Source organism: Ascochyta rabiei, chromosome 22, assembly GCF_004011695.2.
Source record: "Ascochyta rabiei chromosome 22, complete sequence".
Classification (NCBI taxonomy): domain Eukaryota; kingdom Fungi; phylum Ascomycota; class Dothideomycetes; order Pleosporales; family Didymellaceae; genus Ascochyta; species Ascochyta rabiei.
The window spans coordinates 819360-842613 of NC_082426.1; the positions used below are offsets into that span (position 1 = coordinate 819360).

Genomic DNA, 23254 nt, shown 5'->3' on the forward strand with positions numbered 1-23254 from the left:
TTTTTGCCAAGTTGTCGGTAAAGAAACAACAGTGCTTAGACAACCATGTTGTCAGAACAACCAAGCTTGCTGCTCCTACAGGGAAACCTACACAACGACTCGTGTGTTTCCAACAAAATCAATCTGATCGGAACGCTTGCAATCACTTAAGCAAGCTCAGTGAAGAAGTGGCCGGATAGCAGAGTAAACAGTGCACACACCATCATGCAAATAGAGATGCCAAAGATGTAGTGGTAAAATGGCGTGTAATTGATCTCAAGACTCTGCTTCATCTGGGTATATATTCATTCATCCTGCGTTATGCGTGTCATCAAATGCCGTCACATCGGTCTAGTGTCCGCCACTAGCCGAGTTGGAGTTGTCAGCGCAAGACCAGGCGCCTGACGAACCCGAGTTGTAATCAGCTATAATAGCAACAATGGCGCTGTAGGAACCAGCAACCATAATGTAGGTACCGATGGAGATCACGAACAAAGCAAAGGCTACACCAACCATCCACCTTAGGCCCTTGTTGGGTCGCTTGAAATTGTCGTAGAGCCACATAGCTCCAAGAGGCTGCAGAGACATAAACGTAGCAAGCAAGGCGCCAACAAGCGAAATAATAGGACCAAGATTAGGAACCGCCAAGCAAATGATGTACGCAACAATTGTGACTCTAAGCGTGCAAGACAACCATGTTGTCCAGTGGATCCTGGAGTTGGAAACGAGGTGCTTGGAGCCCTTGAGTGCGCGCAGAAAGACGTATTTATTAGGGTAGTAGGTGACGAGGCAAGTCAAGACAATGAGGCAAGGAAGAACGAGACCGTAGCATACACGCTTGAGGAGGGAGCGGGCGGATCCAAGAGCGGGAGAGGAGACGAACGTGCCGCAAAAGTAGTAGACAACGACACCGACGAGGACGTAGATACCAGTCATGGTGGCCTGGCAGGTGTAAATGGCCTTGTTGTACATGGCAGGGTCGCGCATCTCAGAGATGATGGCGAAGAAGGCCGGAGTGCCGGCGTACGCGAAGACGAAAGAGTTAATGGCTCCCATACCCTCATTGAAGGTAGGGTTTCGGATCAGTTTGTAGTTGGAGACGTAAGGTCCGGTCTGGGGCGCTTCGGCTGGGCGGTCCTGAAGGCCAACGGCGATTGTCAATGTCAGCAGAGCGGTGATGATGGAAATCACACCAATCCATGCAAGCCACGAGATCTTCCCCAGTGTTCGAATGGAGCCAGTCAGGAAACCGATGACCGCGGCTACGGCAACGAACACAGCAGTGCAGGCTCCGTGGAGAGACAAGGCGTTGAAGACGGTGGAGATAATCGAGAAACCAGCAGCTGCGAGACATATCCACCCTAGCCATCGTTAGCACTACGTTCGTGTCCCGTCTGACCAACACTTACACAGCATGAAGGCAAGGGTCATAAACTCTTTGACAATCTTTCCACCCAACATCTCACCAACGTCCACAATACTGTAGACTTTGAGGTGGTTGCGCTTGAATGCACCAACGACGTGGTTACCCCAGGTGATCATGCCACCAATTCCGAGCAGACAGATTACACCAAGAACGAGACCAAGGGCATCGAAAGCAGATGGGATAGATAGCACGCCCAACCCAATCTGTGTCTTGATCATAAGGACCACAGTTCCCATCCAATCAACCTGTGAGTGTTAATTTGCGAGCCGAGCTTACTGCAACAATGTTCGACTGCGCACGAACTTGTAAGTTGGTATCTCCTGTAGCACACACTTGTGGTGACTAACGCGGCTGAAATCAACCTGGAACTGCTGTGTCTGTGTCCTCTATCAGCCCTGCCTGACGCTGTAGTATTAACGCACCGACCTGCGAAAGGAACGCACGGCAACGATCCGTCACTATACGATACGCGTAAGAGTCTCAGGAGGCGTCAATCTCCACATCTATCGGTGAATTCATGAGGAATGATCTACCTTACTGCTTTCGCAAGATTATCGAGATTCAGGAGCAGGCACTGTTCAAGCTCCACATCGACTCCCTCCGCGTCATGCAGGTGCTGTGAAGCCACTGCCTGTCTGAGACTGGAGTGCCGACGCGGAAGTCCTTGACAGCGTCTGGCCCTGTGATTATCGGCCGGACTGGCTTGGCCTCGCGTCAAGCACTGCCCTTCGCATACTCACAGGTTTTGAAGTGATGCCCCCATGGAAAATGACGCCTCACACTTCGGCGATACCGCAAGAGTAGTTACATGGTTTGGATGTCGGTTAGTGAAGACCGTTCCCATGCACGGGCGCCTGTGGAGGAGGGCGTCCATCGCTCACCGCCTGGTCCAGACTCGCAGTAAATGCATCTTGTCCCCTCCGTGAACGAAGACTCGAGGTTATCATCAAAGCGATGTCCGTCAGCTCGGAAACGACGGTCGGCGGTGCTTAATCTGACAGCTCGGTACCGATACCCCGAATCGGCAATAGTTCACAGTTTGATGAAGGTTCCTTGGGGCACCTGCTGTCGAGAAGACGTATGCCCCTTTTCCAGCATTATGATTAGGTCGCTACTACTGCGTATAGCTTGCTTGAAAACTGTAATCGTCGAGAGTGCACAGATATTCCAGCTTTGTCGAGCTCATGCCGACTTCGAGATGGCCCCCAGGTCATCGGCAACGGAATATACGAACTCCTGGCCCTTCGATATCAGTTCACGTGTGGCCATGCTACCTTACTCGAACCCGAGACTTCATTAAAGTTCCGCGATGAACGTATAGGTGGCAGATACGGTATAAACTCAGATGTTAATTATTTGCAAGTCCTGGTCGTATCACCGAGGCGGCTCAACGACTTTGATGATACGGCACCGTCATCAAGGAACCCATCGAAAGTTAACATCGACCAGCAACGTCTCAACACCACCCGAAACGAATCCGCGCATATCCGTTTCACATCGTGTAGCGAAGAGACATGGTTTCCGTCCGAGCACGTCTGAGAGTGTCTGAGTCACAGCGACGGTGAGAAGATAGGATATGAACGCCCAGCACGACTCTAGCGAAGCACCGTTTGAGCCGGCTGCAATCGGTCTGGGAAAGCGAATGCAAAGCTCTTCTGAAGGATGGTTGGACAGATGTACGGGGCCCAAAAGAACCTACTCCACCGCCAGCATGGTTGCGTCGAGAGCGTAGAAGAAGAGGGTGGCGAGGACAGCAATGAAGGCGAGGTAAAGCGAAAGGAATCTCTTCCATGCAGTGTAGCCACCAAAATCTCTGCTGGCCTCGGTTTCTGAGCCGATTACCGTAGGCACGATTTGAGCACCAGGCTGGCACTTTGATTCGTGAGAGTTTTCTTGCGATGCCAGTGCGGAGTCAGGCACTCATATTTGATCACAAGACTCAATCGAAAGGTCGAGATTATTGTTTGGGTCGGGCGACGTTGGTCTCTACGAGCGTTTGCGTAAAAGACGTGTGCTTGACACAGCAGCCATCACCACACCACACAGCACGCACCCGCACTCCTCTCGCAAAACCTCAATCCGCACCGCAACCTTCGTTCCACCACTCCTCGCGCCACCCAAGAATCCTCTTCGGCTTCTGCTCTACCATCCTCGCCTTATACTCTCTCACCACCCGCCTCAGTAACCTCGGATACCCTGGCGGCGTCCTGCAACTCTCCAGCTCCCCCGGCGTCCATCTGTACCTGCAGACCCCCGTCAAGGAATACGTATGCATCCGCACCTGGAACAAGCTATGCGTGACCGAGTCGGGGGTCGGTGCAGCGCAGAACGAGTGGTACCAGCGGCAGTCGACGCGCTGCACGAGGCGCAGTCCCTGGAGTTGTGGTGGCAGCGAGATGAGTTTGTCGGCGGCGGGATAGTTGAGGTCCTTTGGCAAAGTGGCGTCGCTGTATTTCTGCAGGCTTCTGAACTCGCCGATCATGATGGATTGGAGTGATGGGGCTGTGAGGGCCAGGGCGTCGATTATGGCGGTTACGGCGTTGTTGCTCTGCGCGGCTGGGCTGGGGAGGTGCGTGAAGCGCAGGATTACGTGTTTGAGGCGTGCGAGCGCTGCATTGTCTTGCTGGGTGGATTTGGAGTCGGTATGCCATTTCCAGAGGTCCGAGAAGTGGTCGATGTTGGTCGCGCTGGCGGAGAGGTGCTTGAACGGGTGCGACGCTTTGTATTCGTCGTGGATGCGGGAGTGTGTGCGTAGTACGCTTGGGTAGGGCGCGTTGGTCAGCCCGAAGATTACCTGCGTGTCGCCTAGGCGCTCTACGGTGCGTAGCTCGAGTTCGCGGTGGAGGTAGCTGTAGATGTGATCCCGAACCTCGCGTGGGATGTTGAGAAGTTGGAGGTGGGCTTTCGGTAAAGCCATATCTGCGGCGACAGCGGGTTGAGGTTGAAGTCACGTTCGAATATTGTGTATACCCTGATGAGCAGATCTTGGTACCGAGGAACAGCGATGGACAGTGCCGTGGAATATCAGCTTCGGGTGTACTCGACGGCCGAGATAAGATGGTAATCATGAACCGAGAAACAGCTACCGAAAAGTCGCTGTTGTGTAGTGATTTGAGAGCGTTTCCAGAATACACCAGTGCTGGGTGAGGTGAAGGTGACAGAAACACTAGCGCCAACGATTCCAAACAGACAAGCCATCAATCCTCCAGCTCACCCTTATACCATGGATTGTCATATAGCTACCAACGCAGCCGATGAACACGATCAAAGAGCACACAGCCCAGAGACTCAACAACAACACATGCCCCAACACCACCACCCCGCTCTCTCCACGCCCTACACTCACCACCGAAGCGCATCTTGATCCCCACAGCCCCACCATCACAAAAGCGCCAGTCCCCACCTCAGAACAGAATCTCACCCTAGACACACACACCCCACCTTCATCTCACAACCCCCATACCCCCCACTTCCAAAGAACAGCCTCCCCAGGGCCATCCACGACGCAGGACCCCCCAACTCCAGCACGGAAGACGCCCAGCACACGCTGGTGTTACCAAGAGGCTGTATCTGACCCACGTCGTTTAATCGGCAGCGAGGAGAGTGTCAACGAGGTTGATACTGTACTAAGCTTCTTTTATAATAGAAGATGTTAAGTTAGTAAGGTCATATTAAATAAAAGCAATAGCTCAGCACTCTAAAGCCCCCCTAAAAAAAAAAAAAAAAAAAAAAAAATACAATACAATACAATCTTTCTACAAATCCACGAGCCAATCACAACAGCATCTCAATTCCATCTACAGCTAACACATCATCGCACCTGCGTCGTGCATATAGCGAAGAGAAACAGACCAACAACAAGGTCATAACAGTGCCAAGCATCTTTTGTGAAGGAGAAGTGCAACGCAGGTGGTGTTTGAATTACTAAGCGACAGCGGAACCAGGCGGAGCGAAGAAAACCCATCGCCGTTGTGAAAATTCACACCATGCCCGCCACAGCACCTCCGCTCTGTCCGCAGGCGGCGCGGTATCGCACCTGATCAGCTGTTGGGGTAGCCACTGCTTGTAGTTGGTTGGTGGTTGGAACGGCAGGTAGCTGAAAACCCCCCGATGCCAAGGCAGCGAGACGGGAAAACCCGCGAGATAAGGGGTTTTTTTTTTTGGAGACGGGGTTGGTGCGGGAAGACAGGTGCAGGGTGGTTTGAGATGGCGAGGGAAAGCGGCTTGTTGGGTAGGTTGGGAGGGGCTGCTTTGACTATTTGGCAGGTGATACAGGTCGACGGTGGACTCTGGAGTGCGAGAGGAGCGGGATTGCTATGCATGGTTAAGATACCACATTGGGGCAGCACGGAATCGAAGGGGGGTATTCGTGATCGAGTGAATCGCCGGATCTCGCTCCGGGTATGGTAGCCTCAGTCTCGCCCTCGACTTCTGCTCCTGCTCCTGCTCCTGCTCCTGCTCCTGCTCCTGCTCCGCCGCGCATCACTCCCTTGGCCAGGACTGCGACTGCGCCGGCGGTCCCGGCTGTCGTAGCTCCTGCTTCTGCTTCTGCTTCTGCTGCGATCTCTGCCATCGTAGCTTCTGCTCCTGCTGCGACTTCTGCTGTCGTAGCTCCGACTCCGGTAACTCCTTGCGCTGCGGTCGCTTGGCACGCTGGCGTCTCGGTCGCGCGCCCGCTCGTCTTCTTCGTCGAGGAGATCCACCTCGTCGCCCAACGGGCTCTCCCTGGGCTCCAGCATGTCCAGGTCCTCGAGGTTGGCTCTGCTGGGCAGTTTCCACAGACTTGTTGCGCAGATGCGCTCTTTTGTGAGTAGGTCGTCGACGAACTGGTCGACGTAGGTCAGGCTGAAGTTTTCTTTCAGTCGGCGCTTGATCTTGCGGTAATCTGTGAGTAGCGGCTCCAGCGTGGTGTAGATCTCGACCGGCTCCCAGGCGAGTCGAATGTAAAAGGCGGCCAGGCATCGGAGGTACTTGAACGTCCCCAGTTTCCCCTCAGCGTTGAGGTCCCTCTTCTTCGCCTCTTCTTCCGCCTTGGCTTCCCCGTTTTCCTGCGTCTCCAGCTTGACACCCATCTCCTTGTCTTCCCCATCTTCGTCCCCTCTGAGGTTCAGCATCTCCTCGTCTTCCTCCTCCTCATCCCCTCTGAAGTTGAGCATCTCCAGCACGACCGCCTTCTCCGGCACGAGCTGCAGCATCTTGAACGCGAGACACAGGAACGGCGTGGGCCGGCCCGTGATTCCGCTCGTGCCGCCGATGAACTTGAGCTCCACGGCGCGGTCGCAGAGCGTCGCTGCGTTGAGACCAAAACACTGCTCCTTCCAGTAGTACGACTCGGTGATGCGCTCGCGCACGCCCTTTTCGAAGAGCAGCGCGGGGTTCTGCCCGCGGATTAGCGCGCCCGAGTAGCCCCGGTCGTCGAGGAGGGCGGACGCGTCTGCGCGGTCGAACTGGGGTTTTGACATGGTGCGGAGGGGTTTTTCTTTCTTTTTTCTTTATTTTTTTCTTTTTTTGCGGTATAAAGTGAAGAGTTCAGTACATGCTTCAGGCTGTGCGTGGGTGCGAGCGGCGAGGGGTGGCCTGGTACGTTCGGTGGGACGTTCGGTGGGCGTTGGTGGGCGTTGGTGGGCGTTGGTGGTAGTTGGTGGTAGAGCTCGTCGCGTTGCGCCGCGAACCATTTCGAGCTAGGCATCCCTGGTCGCCGCCTTGTCGATTGTTGCCCCTCGCGACGGCGTCTTGTCGCCCATCAGCCCTGCGAGCGTCTGGCCCACCAGGCAACGTCACACGCGTTTTCGACCGACGCTTGCTTGCACGAGCTGCTGCATTCTTTGTTGCTATCTGATTGACTTTGCTTCACGGCGCCAACGTCTTTGATCCCCCTTGCCTTGATTCACAGAACATGGGCAGGCTGCTGCTTACGAGCGGGCAGGTGTCTGTCATCCTGTCTGCCATGATCGGTAGGCACATTCGAGGTTGACGTGTCGAAGGAACGCTGACATGCCCAGTCTTCGCTTTCACGTTCGCCCTCTTCCTCTCTGGCTACGTGCTCCAACAGCGCTACGTCCACAACCTCCAAGCGGCGATAAAGCCGCGCTTGCCGAAACCTCTGCCTGTGCCCAGAGCAATGGAGGCGCCGAGGCTGGATGAGAAATGGGCGCGGCCCCTGGACGTGAGGCCTGAGGCGGAGGACACCATGGCGCAGTACATGGGCGGGCAGGAACTGGACTGGAGCCGGCTGGGCTATGTGCAGGTGGTGAGGGAACACGTGGAGCTGTGCAGCGCAGTGATGCTGCTGTCGGACCTGCACAGGATGAAGAGCCCGGCGAGGAGGGTGCTCCTGTTCCCGAAGCTGTGGCTGCACGAGGCAGATGCGGATGGATACAGCGCGGAGATGTCGACAAGCAGACGACTGCTGGGCACGGCGGCGCGAAGGTACGGGGTGACGCTGATACCGATGGAGCCCATGCTCGATGGCGCAGACAGTGCCTTGCCCTCGTCGTACTCGCTCGCCAGCCTGTACTCGTTGGTCGAGTACGAGCGGCTCCTCTACCTGCAAGGGCCCGGGGTGCTGCTCGATGCATCGTCGCTGGACTCGTTGCTGGCCTTCTCCCGGTCCGAGCCGATGGCAGCGTACCCAGCGACGTCCGAGAGGAAGGACATGTCCATGTCGCTGTTGATGATTCACCCCACGCAAGCCAGCTTCCAGCAGTTGAAGGCGTTGCGCACAAGCAAGCCAGCCTCGGACCTCGAGCTCTTCCGGGAGACGTTTGCGGTGCCCGGGTCACTGATGTCAGAGTGGTCGCTGTCCATGGGCCATGTCGTGTACGAGTCGCAGAAGCTGCGGGCAGCAGGTGACGGGTTCAATGCCACTGCATTTGAGCAGTCGACGACGTTTGTGCGTCTGTGGGACCCCGAGATGCCAGGGCCAGAGTACGACGTGCCGTACTCGACGCGGGCGAAGCTGCGGCCGCAGAACGAGCAGGCGCAGGAGGCGTGGAGCAAGCTGTACGAGGGGTTTCGGCAGCGGCGCATGGAGGTGTGTGGGCTGGACCTCGAGTACTACTCGCCGTTGGTGCTGACGGGGCTGGCGGCGGGCGGCGCGAGTGAGGAGCTGTGAGCGAGATATACGCTGTGCATATGATGAAGACGAATCGTACTATGGATTGCGTGCATGAGTTTTGCCGGTGCCGTGCATGGTGCGAGAGCAGGGCCGGGCGAGACGGGGGAGGCACCGCATGCGCGAGCTGGGCATGGCGGGCGAGGCGGGCGAGATGGGCATGACGGGCGAGGCGGGCGAGATGGGCATGGCGGGCGGAGACGGGCTCGCGGGTAAATGGCGCGGGTGTGGAAGCGCCCCCAGACTCGGTCGCTGGTACGATGACGCCACGCTGGCTGTGTGAAAGCGCGCGGCCGTCCGAGGGCATTGACGAGCCTGCATGGCAACCAACGATGGGCAATGGGAGGCTGCACTGGGCGCGCAGGGTGCCATTGACGCTGCTGCAAACGCTCGCAGGCCGAAACAGGGCAGCCGCGTGAAACAGGGCGTGTTGTGCGGGTGCTGCGTGACGGGGCTGCGGTGCTGCGGTGTTGCGGTGCAGGTCACTGTGGGTCGCTGGATCGCTGGATCGCCGGTGCTGGATCGCCGGTGCTGGACCGCTGAGTCGCTGAGTCGCTGAGTCGCTGAGTCGCTCGCTGCTTCCCCCGCGAAGAGCTCACCCGGCCACAACCACACGCCAGCCCCCCCTCACTGCGCACTGCAGCTGGACCCGTCTGCCTCCATCTCCATCTCCATCTCCACCTCCACCTCCATCTCCATCTCCATCTCCATCTCCATCTCCATCTCCATCTCCATCTCGTCACCACCGCGCGCCCTTGCCATTGCTGCCCTTCCTCGCCGCCGCACATGCACGCGCAGTAGCCCCCCGCCCCCCAGCCCTTCCATTGCGTTGCCCCCGTTGCTCCTGCGCCCAGCGCCTGCGTCATCTGCGTCTGCGTCTGCGTCTGCGTCTGCGTCTGCGTCTACCTCTGCGTCTACCTCTGCCTCTGCCTCTGCCTCTGCCTCTGCCTCGTCTGCCTCTGCCTCTGCCTCTGCCTCTGCGTCGTCTGCATCGTCTGCGTCGTCTGCGTCGTCCGATCGTCTGCGTCCCTCTGCTGTGTCTCCACGCATTCCGCACCACGGCCCGCTGAAGACGTCCGGCGCAGCACCAGCACCGCCAGCAGCCGCGCCCCTCGCTCCCAGGGCTCCGCACCCCAGGGCAGCGCTCGCATTCCACCCGCCCGTCGCGCTCGTAGTATGCCTACCCTCGGATTCCTCAAAAAGAAGCGCACGAAGGACTCGGGCGGCTCAAAGGACCTCGACTCGCCCACGTCGCCCACCAAAGAAACCCACCCGGGCTCGCCCACCACGCCCACCGCCTCCAAGCACCGCACCTCGGGCTCCTTCCACCTGACCAAGACGCGCACCAACGACTCGTCGCACGGCCACCACCTTAGTCAGCAGCAGTCCCTCCCCCAGCAGCACCAGCAGTCGCCGCCGCCACAGTCCCATGCCCCCTCGCCCGCGCCGCACAAGCCGACCGACTCGATGAACCCCGCCTACAGCCCGCAGCCCGTCGCGAGCCCGCACAGCAACCCCCAGCCCTCGCACAACCTGCCCAGCATACAGAACCTCATACACCCCACCAACACCAACACCAACACCGCCCCGCAGCAGCAGCAACCACAACCACAACCACAACCACAACACCAACACCAACAGCAGCAACAGGCAGGCGCCCCCGCTAGGAATGGCGGCGTCCAGTTCACCTCGCAGCCCCTCAACCAGACGCGCGTCACAAAGGGCAAGTACTCGCTGACCGACTTCACCATCCAGCGCACCCTCGGCACCGGCTCCTTTGGCCGCGTCCACCTCGTCCAGTCCAAGCACAACCAGCGCTTCTACGCCGTCAAGGTGCTGAAAAAGGCCCAGGTCGTCAAGATGAAGCAGGTCGAGCACACAAACGACGAGCGCCGCATGCTGCAGCAGGTCAAGCACCCCTTCCTCATCACCCTGTGGGGCACCTTCCAGGACTCGAAGAACCTGTACATGGTCATGGACTTTGTCGAGGGCGGCGAGCTGTTTAGCCTGCTGCGCAAGTCCCAGCGCTTCCCCAACCCCGTCGCCAAGTTCTACGCCGCAGAGGTCACCCTGGCCCTCGACTACCTGCACTCGCACAACATCATCTACCGCGACCTCAAGCCCGAGAACCTGCTGCTCGACCGCCACGGCCACCTCAAAATCACAGACTTTGGCTTCGCAAAGGAGGTGCCCGACATCACATGGACCCTCTGCGGCACCCCCGACTACCTCGCCCCCGAGGTCGTCGCCTCCAAGGGCTACAACAAATCGGTCGATTGGTGCGCGCCCCGTCTTGTCCCTGCCATTTCTCTGCTAACCGCTACAGGTGGTCTCTCGGCATCCTCATCTTCGAGATGCTCTGTGGCTTCACGCCCTTCTGGGACGGCGGCTCGCCCATGAAGATCTACGAAAACATACTCAAGTCGAGAGTCAAGTACCCGCCCTACATCCACCCGGACGCCCACGACCTGCTGCAGAAGCTCATCACCCCGGATCTGACCAAGCGACTTGGCAACCTGCACGGCGGCAGCAAGGACGTCATGAACCATCCCTGGTTCGCAGAGGTAACGTGGGACAGGCTGCAGAAAAAGGACATTGACGCGCCTTACGTCCCGCCTGTCCGCGCCGGTGTTGGCGACGCCAGCCAGTTCGACAAGTATCCCGAGGAGACGGAGGCGTATGGTCAGGCTGGCGACGACCCGTGCGTGGCGAAACCTCCTTATGACATAGAACACGTGCTAAAATGTCCCAATAGGCATGGACACCTTTTCCCAGACTTCTAGATACTTGACCGTCGACTCCATCTGCGACGTCTCCTTTGTACGCCTTCGAGTCTCCGTCTCCCTCTACTACCTTCGGTCCCACCAAAATTACCTATAGTGCGGCATTGTGCTCCGCCCATGTACTTCTCTCCTTGTCTTTGTCCCTCCACCATGATTCTTCTTCCTCCATCTCTCAACTGCAATGCGCTTGGACTGGCCATCGTCGACGTGATCCGATGGCCGCCGCTGGCTTGGCTTGGCTTGGCTTGGCTTGGCTTGGCTCGATGCCGCACGGCGGTAGTGGTGCGGACAGCTGAGATGCACGATACAACAAGACGCTATATCAACGTACAAGAAAATACGATTTATAAAAAGTGCAAAGCTTCTCCTATTCCTGTTGATTGCTTGTTGCAATCGACTTGTACACGCTAATCTTACTCTCTCTCTTATAATACTATTTCTAGGTCCACCCTCTCACCTACTTTCCTCTCCTCTTACATTCCCTCTTGCTTGTTTATTTGTATCATGTTGTATTATCGTAACTACTAGGTAACTTTAATCTCTATCATAACCTTTTCTATCCTCTATACTAGAGTAGTATCCTACCTGGCGTATATATAGGGGGGGACAAAAGGTAGTATTAAATTGGTTATTTTTTTGTTTGTTTATTTGTTTATTAGTATTACTATGTGTTAGTATGTGTTAGTATGTGTTAGTATGTGTTAATATAGTGTTTACTGATATATACTTACAACTCTACTTATAACTATACTTATAACTATACTTATAACTATACTTATAACTATACTTGTATACTTTATACTAATACTAATACTAATACTAATACTAATACTAATACTAATACTAATACTAATACTAATACTTTTACATTACTACATAGCTTTGTTAAGAAGACACTGTGTATGCTATGCAGTGTACTGCCTCTTCAGACTGGCGAGTTTGGGACTACGATGCGCTTGTGGACTGCCAGGTACAGGCATGGCGTGGTGTGCTCTCGGTGCAGTCAAGGTATTTGGGACTGTGCTGGCTAAGGTTGCTGACGGGAGCGTGGGCTTCGGCGGCGGCTGTTCACCCATCGTCGTTGAGGTGGTGGCCGCTTCTTTCAAGTAGACGATAGATGTCATGGTTTATGTAATGCAACAGCACGCAGCAGGCCAACGAGCAGCATACCAGTTAGTTCCTGCTCTGACTCGACCGAGTACAAGGCACCTCTTGGAGGTGAGCCGGATTCGCAGATACCATGGGCAAGGATTGCGACCATGGCGAGCTGACAGAACAGGATCAACAGATTGTTGTCGTAACGTGGTCCGAGGGGTGAAGAGACTGTCATGTCAACCCCACCACTTTCCGTCTATGATGACAGGAAAACCGACTTTGTCTTCACAGACCGAAAGGCTATCGGCAGTATGGTACTGGAGTAAGCATAGGTAATTTGCACTCCGGTAGTCTTTACCGTCGCCCAACCTACCAGCGGCGCAACTTCCAGCTGACAGCGCACAGCACACGCGGCAACTTCCATACTGCGAATCGTTGAACTCCCTACCGCTGGCACGGTTACGAATTCTTATTGCAGCATCTCCTCGGACTGCCCGGCTCTGCTTCGATTCCTTGCATACCCACCGCCAAGACAGCCTTGAGTCCCAACATCTTGCGCCATGCATGCTCGAACGTAACATCTCCTGGCAATGATGGACCTCCATGCGTTGGAGGTACTTGGTTGTTATTTCTCCGACACTGACAGGCCGATGTCGCGAAGGCCCACGCTCACATGTCTGGACCGTCGCAGTTTGCGCACCAACAGTACATCTCGACAGCCACAAAACGTATCTCCGCAGACCAGCAGATTGGCAGTTGGCCTGAACTTGGGCTGCTTTTCTGAAATCCAGCCAGAGTTGGGTGTGATCGACGCAAAACAGTTTTTGATAAGACGGACTTGGGCGGGCGCCATGACGATTGCCCAGAGGGCGTCAAGCTGATATACACCTTGCTCCAGGCAGTCGTACCTCAGAAAGTTGAGGAGGCATCAGAAGAGGTGCTAGTCGTCCATGTCGCTGCGAGATAAGGCACTGTTGCTTTGCCTGATTGGGTTGTCAGCGCTCGCAAGGAACATTTCCCGAGGCTGCACGAGCGATCCTAGCGGTCACAGCGATTCTGGAGAAGATCCTGGGCATCTGAGACTGCAATGAGACGTGTACGACTGTAGTAGTCGCTACCAGCATCGTACTACAGAGAATTGGCGCTTATCAGTTGGTGACTGACTGACCACAACTTGCACGACGATCAGCACGCACTACGTGACAGTAAAAGCTAAACTCGTGTCCTTCAAACTCAGCTTGTCTTTCAGGTTCCATCTCTCATGCTGAGACTACTCCAGGTTTACCCAACGCCACAAGCTGGTGATTCCGAACCACGACAACTTTATCGTCAACAAGTAGACACAGCCCAATTGTCAGCGCGACCGCGACCGCGGAAAAGCTGCGTTCTTTATTATCTGCTGCGGCTCTGATAAGGTTGTCTCAAAGCGGTTGGAAGCAGGTGCCAAGAGATAGCCAAAGATAAGAAAACGCCTGCTCTGCCACCAGAGAACTTCCCAGTCTCCACCATCCCACGTCAAGCGTCGATTGAGCGAATCGTCTGGCTCCGCATCAACGTTACGCCGTCGATAACAGCATCTCGAGTGTTTACCCAAGCAGTACCAGGCTTACCGAAACGTCTTTGAGTCCTAGACGGCGCCATAGCGCCGATCGATCGGAGACGCACCGAAGCTGCGGTCGACATGTGCATGCTCCCGCGCTTCTGGCTGTAAGCGTGCTGGACGCCAACACAGATAACGAAAAACGCCAACGCCTCCAGTGTCAAGCCTGGGGTTCAATTATCACACTTGGCACCGTGGATGATGTGCAGCTCAGTCTTGGAATAGGCAAGGCGTGCGTCACAGTGCTGTACCGCGGAAGTAGTGAAATCGATGTCTGTCATGCTCGATATATAACTTCTCGTGCCGTATCTTTACGTCTTATCTGCAGGCATTCAGCAGCTCCTCTCTCCAGCAGGGCCCCGCACACACCCCAGTTTCTCCACATTGATCACCAGAGCCCCTGCAAATCACTTTCACCACCAAGATGGGTTTCCAGATCAAGCAACTCTGGTCAGCGCCAGAGATCAACCCATACAACAAGAAGGCAAAGTCGATCCCCGTCTTCAACCCCGTCAACAAATACGGCCGCGTGTTCTTCTTTAGTTATCTCGGTTTCTTCATTGCGTTCTGGTCATGGTAAGACCTCCACGTCCCAACTCGCTCCACAGAATACTGACTAGTCCAGGTACGCATTTCCGCCTCTGGTAGGATGATCCACTGTGCTCAATCAAGTTCACCACTGACACTTCTGCAGCTCAGTATCAGCATCAAGAAGGATATGCACCTGTCTCAAAATGAGGTCGCCAACTCCAACATCATTGCACTGACTGCGACACTGCTCGTGCGAGCCATTGCCGGCCCCATGTGCGATACCATTGGTCCGCGCAAGACGTTTGCTGCACTGCTGTTTATGGGTGCGATCCCTACAGCGCTCGCAGGCACTGCAAAGAACGCCATGGGTCTTTACTTCATTCGCTTCTTCGTCGGCATCCTCGGCGGCACATTTGTTCCTTGCCAGGTCTGGACCACCGGCTTCTTCGACAGGAACATTGTTGGAACTGCAAACGCGCTCGTTGGCGGCTGGGGCAACTCTGGTGGCGGTATCACTTAGTGAGTGTTTACAAATGCGGCTTACCGGGCAAGACTAACGACAGCCAGCTTTGTTATGCCTGCCATTTACGACTCACTTCGCCTGGAACGTGGCCTCTCTTCTCACGTCGCATGGCGTGTATCCTTCATCGTCCCATTCATTCTCATCACTCTCACCGCTACTGGCCTTCTTTTTCTTACTGACGACACACCCACCGGCTCTTGGGCAGACCGTGGTGCCGCTGTCGTCCATGGTACTCAAAATGCCAGTGTCGTTCCCACCACTGGTGGCATCATGGACAAGCCTGCTGCAGCTACAGCTTCCATCTCTTCCTCTGACGAGAAGAAGAATGTACCTGAGCGCGATGTCGAGTCGGCCTCCACTTCTGACAATGGCCAAATGCTCGACGAGGTTCAGCATGAAGTCATCGTCAAGCCTACTCTCAAGGAAGCCATGAAAGTCCTCGTCTCTCCTCAGACCATCATGCTGTGCGCTGGATACTTCTGCTCCTTCGGTGGTGAGCTCGCCATCAACTCGATCCTTGGCTCCTACTATCTCAAGAACTTTCCCTACCTCGGTCAGACCCAGTCTGGTCGCTGGGCAGCCATGTTCGGCCTCCTCAACGTCATCACCCGCCCGCTCGGTGGCTTCATTGGTGATCTGATCTACAAGTACAGCAACGGCAGCCTGTGGGCCAAGAAGTTCTGGATCCACTTCGTTGGCGTCATGAGCGGTATCTTCCTCATCGTTATCGGCAAGCTCAACCCTCACGATCTCGACACTATGATTGGTCTCGTTGCGCTGATGGCCATCTTTATGGAAGCTGGTAACGGCGCCAACTTTGCGCTCGTGCCTCACATCCACCCGCACGCCAACGGTATCTTGTCTGGTATTGTTGGTGCGACGGGCAACTTTGGTGGTATCATATTTGCCATCATCTTCCGCTACCACCCTGGCCAGTATGCGCGTGTGTTCTGGATTATGGGATGCATGATCATCGGGCTGAACCTTTGCTTGGCTTGGGTCAGACCTATCCCCAAGGGCCAGATTGGCGGTCGCTGATTCACGGCTTCTGCAAGCGTGGTTGGATTTGGTTTTTGTTATAGAGCGTGCTTTTCGAGATACCTTATGCCCTATGTTGCAACACATGCAATTACGTTACAATGAGCAACATATTCTTTCAAACTTGGCTCTTGCCTGCATATCAACCTGCTTTTGCCTCTGTCGCGGTGAAGTATCTGTCCTTGTCCTGACGATAACCAGCCTTCCATACCATGTTAACACTCCGAGCCGCTTAAGAAGCAGGTTTCGTGTCAAGAAGACATGCACATGATTTTCGCTATTCGCCAAGAACTGCTCAACACATCTTACGTCCGTTTGTTTCTTTACATCCCTGTACGCAGAGTTTTACAATTGCGTGCTCTCATTACGGCTTCCTCAACACGCTGCTTCAGCGCAGTGCGAGCTCGGCAGCGACCGTGTTCGACGTAGCAACATCCACCGTGTGATTGACGAGACGGAATCAACATCGAGAAGGGGTTGCACTCTGTTTTGTGACAGTCGGATTTCAAGAGCATAGCTATCCAGTCTCTGGCGTGTTACGAGACTGGAGACACTAAATCCCGTCCACCTGCAGAGTCAGGGATGTCTCTATGATCTTGTGATGGCAGGGCAGCTCGAACAGCGAAGAGAGTTGCTGCCAGCCGGTGTGCAAGTCAACAGTCACAAAAGCACGAGTGCGGCAGTCCTTTGCGTGCGTGCAGCAATGGAGAAGTTCACGGAGAAAGTCTAAATCTATAACTGTCCCCCCCCCCCCCCCCCTGTGCGCCCTGCTAAAACGGAATGAAACTCGGCGCGCTCGTTCAGAGCGATTACGCCTCCCAGTCAGCGACATTCGTCCCGCTCTTCTCCCTCCACTCCATCATCCTGCGCGCCATGAGGCTATACTCGGACTGGATCCACGCATCCGTAACGCCGTACGCGTCGAACCCATCTCTCAAATTGAGGTTCATGGAACGTTGCATGTTGAACCAACTGCAATCCATTGGGAAACATGACACAACCTCCGCCTCCTTCCAATAAAGACCGTCCTTGAAAAGCGCGAGAGGGGATTCGTTGCTGTACACATACACGCCGGTCTTATGGCGATGGAATCGCTCCAGTAGGTCTTTTTGGTCCCAAGGATGGAGCTGGAGAAGCACAAGTTGCAGGCGGTAACCAGCAGCTTGCTGAGCAAGGGGTTTGCCCATGAACGTGGCATTTGGAGTCGGCATGAAAGACGAGGTGTTCAGGCTTGAGTCGGTGTACTTTTTCGTTTCGCGCCTTGAGTTCATCTGAAGTGGGTGCGGATCCTGCCACTGATGGATCCCGATCCGGATTGTGGATAGTGTTTGATGGAAAGGCGACAGAATGGCTTCGAGTGTTTGCAGTTCGCTCCATATCGTTGAGTCTTCGGTCATAGATCGCTTGTTGTTGGCCAAGATCGTCAGGTCTCTGATGGACGCAAGTAGCGTTGCGACATGCTCGATCAGTGCTGGCGCTGCATGCATGATCACTGACCCTTCAACGGCGTGGCACTGCAGATCGGTCAGAGCGGCAGTCTCATGGTTTGTTGCTCGTGTCGTCGATATCGTTGCAGCTAGGGTACGCAGCAGACGCGATTCTCGATACTCCTCGTGCAAACGGGTGCATGTTCGAAGCACAGCCGCAATCGGCGCCTTGGGTACTTGCACGGCTACGCAGTGAATATCATGCTCGTTAAGCTCCCACCTTAATTGGTGTGGTTGGTGAAGGTAAGAGTAGATATGGTCCCTGATTTCGCGGGGAAGCGCAAGAAGATGGAGATGTTCTGGTGTGTGAGCGAGCGTTGGAGCTATTGGTGCGCACTTGAAGTTTTGATATACCAGCTCGTCCTGGTGCGAATCCATGCGAGCAAAGGTGGGCTTCACGCCCAGTTTTGGGCCAGCGTCTGAATCCATTTGCCTTTCCGAACGTTCTGATGCTGAAAACAGCAGAAGTGCGTATTTGACTCATGATAAGCAGCAGAGCTGTCACGTGAGGACTGGAAGGGGGAAAGTCGGTGAAACGTTTCATTTGCGACAGTGTTCGTGCACGCTCGCCATACTTTACCTTGCAAGTCCAGAACTTACCGAGTCGGTCAAAGGCTGTTGGAAGCCTCATGTCAGCCTTGATTCGTCGATCGGAGCCGCGATACAGGGACAAAACCGGCATCTGCCGTGCGCAAAGCGTCGCATTTCAGGAGCGTCGCATTTCAGGTTTGTCGCGAGTCCATCCAAGGGTATGTTGCTGCTTTTTACTACGGAAATTGCGCCGAGGTAAAGGCTGCAAAGCGTTAGGTTACGGGAATGACGGAGAAGTACTGTAAACGAAGATGGTGTCGTCGCGGTGGAAAAGTGGACAAAAGAGGAGATGGAATAGAATGGCGTTGGAAATGGAAACATCTTGGATCGACAAATGATATTGAAGAGCTGCAGCTATTGTAGTAAACAAAGAAAGAACAGCGTGTCGCTTTCACCATCGCTACCTTCTTTCTCCTCTCCATGCCACGCACCCTTGCAGTCTTTCCCCGTCATCAACGCTCCTACTTCCCGCATGCACGAGCGTTGACCACCGTACCCAGTCCTGGGGGTGAACAGGATTCCAGTGCCTCGCGCCACATCATGGGCTGTGCAGATCAATCTCGCGATTGGCGTCGATGAGCTGTGAAGTGCTTTGTCGTGGTAGAAGTGATGCGCAATTGACATCGCCAGCCTCCTCTCGTCATGGCCAAAAATAACGGCGCTAAGCTCCAACCCTGAGACCCTGCATAACGACCCCTGCAGCCGCTACGTGGCCCTCCGTTCTCGACCACACTTTACGCCGACTCTTCCGCAGCATGGATCGCAGAACGCGACCTCAGCCTCAGGCTGTCTGCTTCATTGGCCCAGGTGTGGCTGAGGTGGATTTGCTGTGACGATGGATCGCAGCTCATCCCCACAAAGTTGCCGCAGAAGGTGGCGGTGTCGGCGTGTTGCTGAGACAACTTTCACATGATGCGTACGATGACACAACGTACCGTTTTATAATGACACCACAGAGAGGGGTAGGAGGGTAGTATATAAAGAAATGTCACTGCGAGGAAGGATTCGCTGCGTTTTTGCAGATCGACAAATATCTCAATTTTTTCGTACCAACTCTCTTCAGCACCATGTCCTACAATCAAGGCGGCTACGGCCAGGACAACTACAACAACGGCCGTGACAACGGCCAGCAACAGCACCGCGGCGAAGCTAGCGAGTTCTACAGCCAGGGCCAAAACAACGGCTACGGCCAGGAGCAACAGCAGTACGGCGGCGGCCAGGGGCCTCCTCAATACCAACAGTATCCTTCCGCTGCGGCACACTCTTCGAACGGTGGCCGTAACTCCCAGAACCAGGGCTACCAAAACCAATACAATGGCGAGGGTGACCCAGAGGGTGACCGCGGCATTATGGGTGGTATCGCGGGTGGTGCAGCCGGTGCTTTTGGTGGTCACAAGCTAGGTGGTCAAGCAGGCCACGGCACCGCAGGCACCATCATCGGTGCCATATCCGGTGCCTTCGCAGGACACAAGGCACAAGACGCGGTAGGCGACTGGAAAGACGAGCATGATGAGAAGAAGAAATGGGAGAAGGAGCAGGAAGAGCAGCAAAAGTACAACCAACAGCATCACGGCGGCCCGTCGCCCCAGCACGAACAGCGTCGCAACAGCGGCGACGAGCGTTCTCGAGGGGACTTCGGCGGCAACTTCACCGCCTCTTCGAGGGATATTCGCCTTGACGCCCACGGCGAGTACAACCTGCACGCCCAGTGCCGCCGTCCCGACGGCTCCTACCAGTCCAGCACCCTCAGCCTGAATCAGATTATCGAGAACGATGGTGGTAGCTTCCGCTGGTCGCAGGGTAGCAGTAACGGCGCGTCAACATACACTGTCCAGCAAGGCGACACACTCCGCGCCATTGCTAGCAGATTCTCTCACTGCTCGTATGAAGACCTCGCTAGGCACAACAACATCAGCAACCCCGACCAGATCTGGCCGGGCCAGAACCTGCAGGTGCCTGGCGGGGGAAGCCGTGGTGGAGGTAACTTTGGTGCGTCGGCAAGGAACGTGAGGTTGAGCCGTGGTGGGCAGGAATTGGAGGCTGAGCTTGGCCCTCAATGGCACACGAGGACACTCAATTTGGATGAGAGGATTGGAAATAGGAACGGATGCCTGGAGTTCGTCTAGACTCGATGTAAGAATAGGCGCAACAGTACAGGAATAGACGACATTACGAAAGCGCACATGCGGGACGCAATTCAAGGAACGACATTATAGGCAAACGCGTCACATACTGACGCACGCGAAGGATCGTATAGGAAAGACACTCGAGTGTACTGCTGGCATGACAAGGAGCGACCCTTTGCTTCTGACCATAGCTGCGGGAATGAAATCGATCGATCGACCGATCGTTTCTTGCACAGCCCCATGCGTCCCGCGTCTGTGTGACAGCCAATTGCTCGTCGTTTTCATTCTCCCTCACTGCCGGCGCTGCAGAAGCCAAGACGCTCAGAACCAAAGCACTGTCGTTGCTTCGTCTACTAACCTCTCGAGTTTCTGCCAGTTTCCTTTATGACAACATTTGCAGTCGGTTGACCCAAAAGCCGACCTAATTGCGTATGACCGCCAAGAGCTCGATGAGTGTATCCCATCTAAATTTGACATTGTTCTCGGAGTTCGAGCAGTGGTAATACTTAGTTTGGAGAAAGTAAGGCCTACTCTATGAGGATTGTTAGGCTCCGCATAGTGTAATGTGGTTTTTCTTTTGGCTCTTAGCGGTTCATAACATTCTCCACTGGGCGTATCGCAGTACATGATGTTGCAGCTGCTCCGTAGTCTATTGTGCAGACCACGTTCATACGCAGAGGGCGAAACCCCACCCACCTTGTGCGACAAAAACCTTGTTCTCAGTTTTCCAAGTGTTTTCTTTGACTGCTGTGGGACGCAATCCTTGGTAAGTTGGTAGGCTACAACAGACTCTCCTCTGGCGGGGCGTTGGCTACCGTGTTGATATTTTCAAGAGGCCGCATGAGGCATGAGCTGCCGTCATATTTCCCGAGCCATGCCGAGACCCGTCACAAGGTCCGATACGTAGAATATCCAGCTGGCATCCATGTCGAAGTCTGCAGGCGAATGAGACGTCTTTGCACGTAACAGTCCTGACGTAAGGGTTCTTCCTCTGTAAAGGCCGGGCATAGGCACTGGCTAGCTAGTGTGAGGCGCTGGCGCTCATAGACGATAAGCTTTGTACTAGGTCTCGGGCACGCGAATGAACGTTGGATGTTGCTAAGGTCGGTAGTGTGGTGACGAGGTGTGAAGTTGCGGCCCTGTAAGCGATTGGCCCTGTCCACCTTTCCGCAAACAACGTCAGCCGGTGCTATGTTAGTAAGCATCTCACAAAATGCGTCTTGATGACCTAGCTCGCATGCGCGCTCAGTTTTGTGAGGGTTGAATCCATGAGTGCAAGCAATGTTAGTCTTCAGTAATGGGGCCAAGCTGGTATCGCTATGATAATAACGGCCGCTTGCGCACTCGCTTCTTGGTACTGGTGGTCTGTACCAAGGAGTCAGTCGTGTGACACGACCAGGTACGTTATTCTGGAAGTATCGCATTCTTAGGAGGGCTCTGAGCCAGTCTAGACTATTTGGGCAGAAGAAGCTCGCTCCTTTAGGACATGATGTGTTGGAAACGCACTGTAGATCGTACATATTGGCAAACCGAAAGACGCCAAAGCTATGACCATGAAGGTGAGCTTCAGCCCTGTCAGCGGCGCATAGTCAAGCTCTCCCTCTATTTTTATTTTTACACTTTCTATGCTTCAGACACCCAGAACACCTCACAACCAATCAGACTCTTTTATTCCTGGCTAGCTAGTATCATATTCAGCCGCTGATCAAGTGTCGTTAAGTAAGTTGGAAGTTTAACAACCTTCCTCCTGTAGGAACTAACAATCTATGCTAGTATGAACCACTCGTCTAGTTCCGCGGCTCATTATTTGGGCAGTCGCCAAAACGTGCGAAAGCTGCACAACGTCAGAATCACCATATCTGTTGACTGCGAGGATATTTTGAAGCCAGATGTACATAACCCTACCAAACACACATTCCTGTCTGGCAGCGAATCTGTACAGAAATTGCAACTCAGCCAACTTATCGGAATCACGACACTCTCCCAAGTCAAGATCAAGATGATCCACACTTGTGGCCTCTTGAAATTGGACGGGGAGCCTTGTCTTGAGGCATTGTGGAACATTGGCCAAGCGCTCGTTGATTTGTTCGATGCTAGTGGAAGACAAGCCAAACTCGAAAAATGGACTAACGAGAATTCGAAGAACTGGCTAGATGTGGATGCCAAAGTGATGGTGTATCTCGACTAGCAGCACCAAGACGAAAGCCTAAACGAAGGATTCGACATCAGCCGTTGGGTGGCTCCTGGTGGGTTCGTAAGTATCCAAAGTCGACATTTCTTGTCTTTGGGTTTGACTTTACGACGTAGATTCTTCTCTTTATCACCAAGTCTGTTGCTTGCGCAGGCTACGTATGGAAGAGCCATTAGCGAGGTTCATACATGTCCTACAATATCGCACCTTCTCAACAGGACCTTTCAACCTATTGCGGTTAGTGAATAGGTGACGCCGGAGACTTTTTTACAGCTACGCAAGCATTATGGAACTGCATCGTTTTGCAGTACGTCAATGACGCTTCGCGCCACGAAAGTATACGACTACCAATGCTTTGTCGAGTTCCCAGTTGCATTCGATAATGCAGCCTGCAGGACGACAACAGTCGAGATATGGAGTATGTTCGGCCAAGGGAGGACTATTGTGGGATGTGCTGGATTTTTCATTCAGTCGGGGCCCAACCTATCTGCTGTCTGTCTGACCGCTGGACAACGGACTCCTTCGATGCTTCGGAGGGAAGGGAAACGCATGGTTCTACGCTAACGTGCGCTGGAAGAGCCCTTGGCAACGGAGCGGTGATGGTCACTCACAGCGGGGATAATGATTAGGAAAAGAGGTGACACAAGTCGGTCTGACGTCTGTTTTACACAAGGCCAGAATCCAATGCCTGCGGTGGCACGACCCCTTATTATTGGCTGGTTCTCTATCCAGCGCTTCCCAGCTGCATAGCTACAAAATGCCTATGCTCA

The 23254-nt window shown here is 54.6% G+C and overlaps 8 protein-coding genes across 9 annotated transcripts, besides 17 other annotated features; 4 read left to right on the forward strand and 4 right to left on the reverse strand.

Moving 5' to 3' along the window:
- Positions 1-330: 330 nt before the first annotated feature.
- EKO05_0011497 (uncharacterized protein) lies at positions 331-1623 on the reverse strand (the record flags this gene model as incomplete). Its single annotated transcript, XM_038944368.2, has 2 exons — positions 331-1340; positions 1389-1623. 2 exons carry the CDS (start codon positions 1621-1623, stop codon positions 331-333), a joined length of 1245 nt encoding a protein of 414 aa, XP_038792680.2.
- Positions 1624-3479: 1856 nt separating this feature from the next.
- Positions 3480-4322, reverse strand: EKO05_0011498 (uncharacterized protein; the record flags this gene model as incomplete). The annotated part of the gene is made up of 1 exon (XM_038944459.2): positions 3480-4322. The coding sequence occupies one exon, from the start codon at positions 4320-4322 to the stop codon at positions 3480-3482; it is 843 nt and encodes a 280-aa protein (XP_038792681.2).
- A 793-nt stretch (positions 4323-5115) lies between these two features.
- Positions 5116-5140: a tandem repeat.
- Positions 5141-5817: 677 nt separating this feature from the next.
- EKO05_0011499 (uncharacterized protein) lies at positions 5818-6867 on the reverse strand (the record flags this gene model as incomplete). Its single annotated transcript, XM_038947574.1, has 1 exon — positions 5818-6867. One exon carries the CDS (start codon positions 6865-6867, stop codon positions 5818-5820), a length of 1050 nt encoding a protein of 349 aa, XP_038792682.1.
- Positions 5837-5879: a tandem repeat.
- Positions 5938-6009: a tandem repeat.
- Positions 6520-6548: a tandem repeat.
- A 12-nt stretch (positions 6868-6879) lies between the features above and the next one.
- Positions 6880-6915: a tandem repeat.
- Positions 6916-7301: 386 nt separating this feature from the next.
- On the forward strand, positions 7302-8519 carry EKO05_0011500 (uncharacterized protein; the record flags this gene model as incomplete). Its single annotated transcript, XM_038944454.1, has 2 exons — positions 7302-7359; positions 7408-8519. 2 exons carry the CDS (start codon positions 7302-7304, stop codon positions 8517-8519), a joined length of 1170 nt encoding a protein of 389 aa, XP_038792683.1.
- A 537-nt stretch (positions 8520-9056) lies between these two features.
- Positions 9057-9092: a tandem repeat.
- An 84-nt stretch (positions 9093-9176) lies between these two features.
- Positions 9177-9257: a tandem repeat.
- A 127-nt stretch (positions 9258-9384) lies between these two features.
- Positions 9385-9500: a tandem repeat.
- Positions 9501-9695: 195 nt separating this feature from the next.
- On the forward strand, positions 9696-11302 carry EKO05_0011501 (cAMP-dependent protein kinase; the record flags this gene model as incomplete). 2 transcript variants are annotated; one of them, XM_038944355.1, is made up of 3 exons in its annotated part: positions 9696-10798; positions 10846-11220; positions 11275-11302. In XM_038944355.1, the coding sequence occupies 3 exons, from the start codon at positions 9696-9698 to the stop codon at positions 11300-11302; spliced, it is 1506 nt and encodes a 501-aa protein (XP_038792685.1). The 2 variants fall into 2 exon arrangements, with proteins under 2 accessions (XP_038792685.1, XP_059493991.1); XM_059638008.1 differs by having other exon boundaries at positions 10846-11302.
- Positions 10001-10043: a tandem repeat.
- Positions 10076-10118: a tandem repeat.
- Positions 10119-10146: a tandem repeat.
- Positions 10147-10168: a tandem repeat.
- Positions 11303-11528: 226 nt separating the features above from the next.
- Positions 11529-11563: a tandem repeat.
- A 363-nt stretch (positions 11564-11926) lies between these two features.
- Positions 11927-11962: a tandem repeat.
- A 5-nt stretch (positions 11963-11967) lies between these two features.
- Positions 11968-12016: a tandem repeat.
- Positions 12017-12181: a tandem repeat.
- A 2240-nt stretch (positions 12182-14421) lies between these two features.
- On the forward strand, positions 14422-16089 carry EKO05_0011502 (uncharacterized protein; the record flags this gene model as incomplete). Its single annotated transcript, XM_038944490.1, has 4 exons — positions 14422-14573; positions 14623-14641; positions 14692-15047; positions 15096-16089. The coding sequence occupies 4 exons, from the start codon at positions 14422-14424 to the stop codon at positions 16087-16089; spliced, it is 1521 nt and encodes a 506-aa protein (XP_038792686.1).
- Positions 16090-16831: 742 nt separating this feature from the next.
- Positions 16832-16848: a tandem repeat.
- A 50-nt stretch (positions 16849-16898) lies between these two features.
- On the reverse strand, positions 16899-18005 carry EKO05_0011503 (uncharacterized protein; the record flags this gene model as incomplete). The annotated part of the gene is made up of 1 exon (XM_038947576.1): positions 16899-18005. The coding sequence occupies one exon, from the start codon at positions 18003-18005 to the stop codon at positions 16899-16901; it is 1107 nt and encodes a 368-aa protein (XP_038792687.1).
- A 1229-nt stretch (positions 18006-19234) lies between these two features.
- EKO05_0011504 (uncharacterized protein) lies at positions 19235-20293 on the forward strand (the record flags this gene model as incomplete). Its single annotated transcript, XM_038947577.1, has 1 exon — positions 19235-20293. The coding sequence occupies one exon, from the start codon at positions 19235-19237 to the stop codon at positions 20291-20293; it is 1059 nt and encodes a 352-aa protein (XP_038792688.1).
- Positions 20294-23254: the final 2961 nt, after the last annotated feature.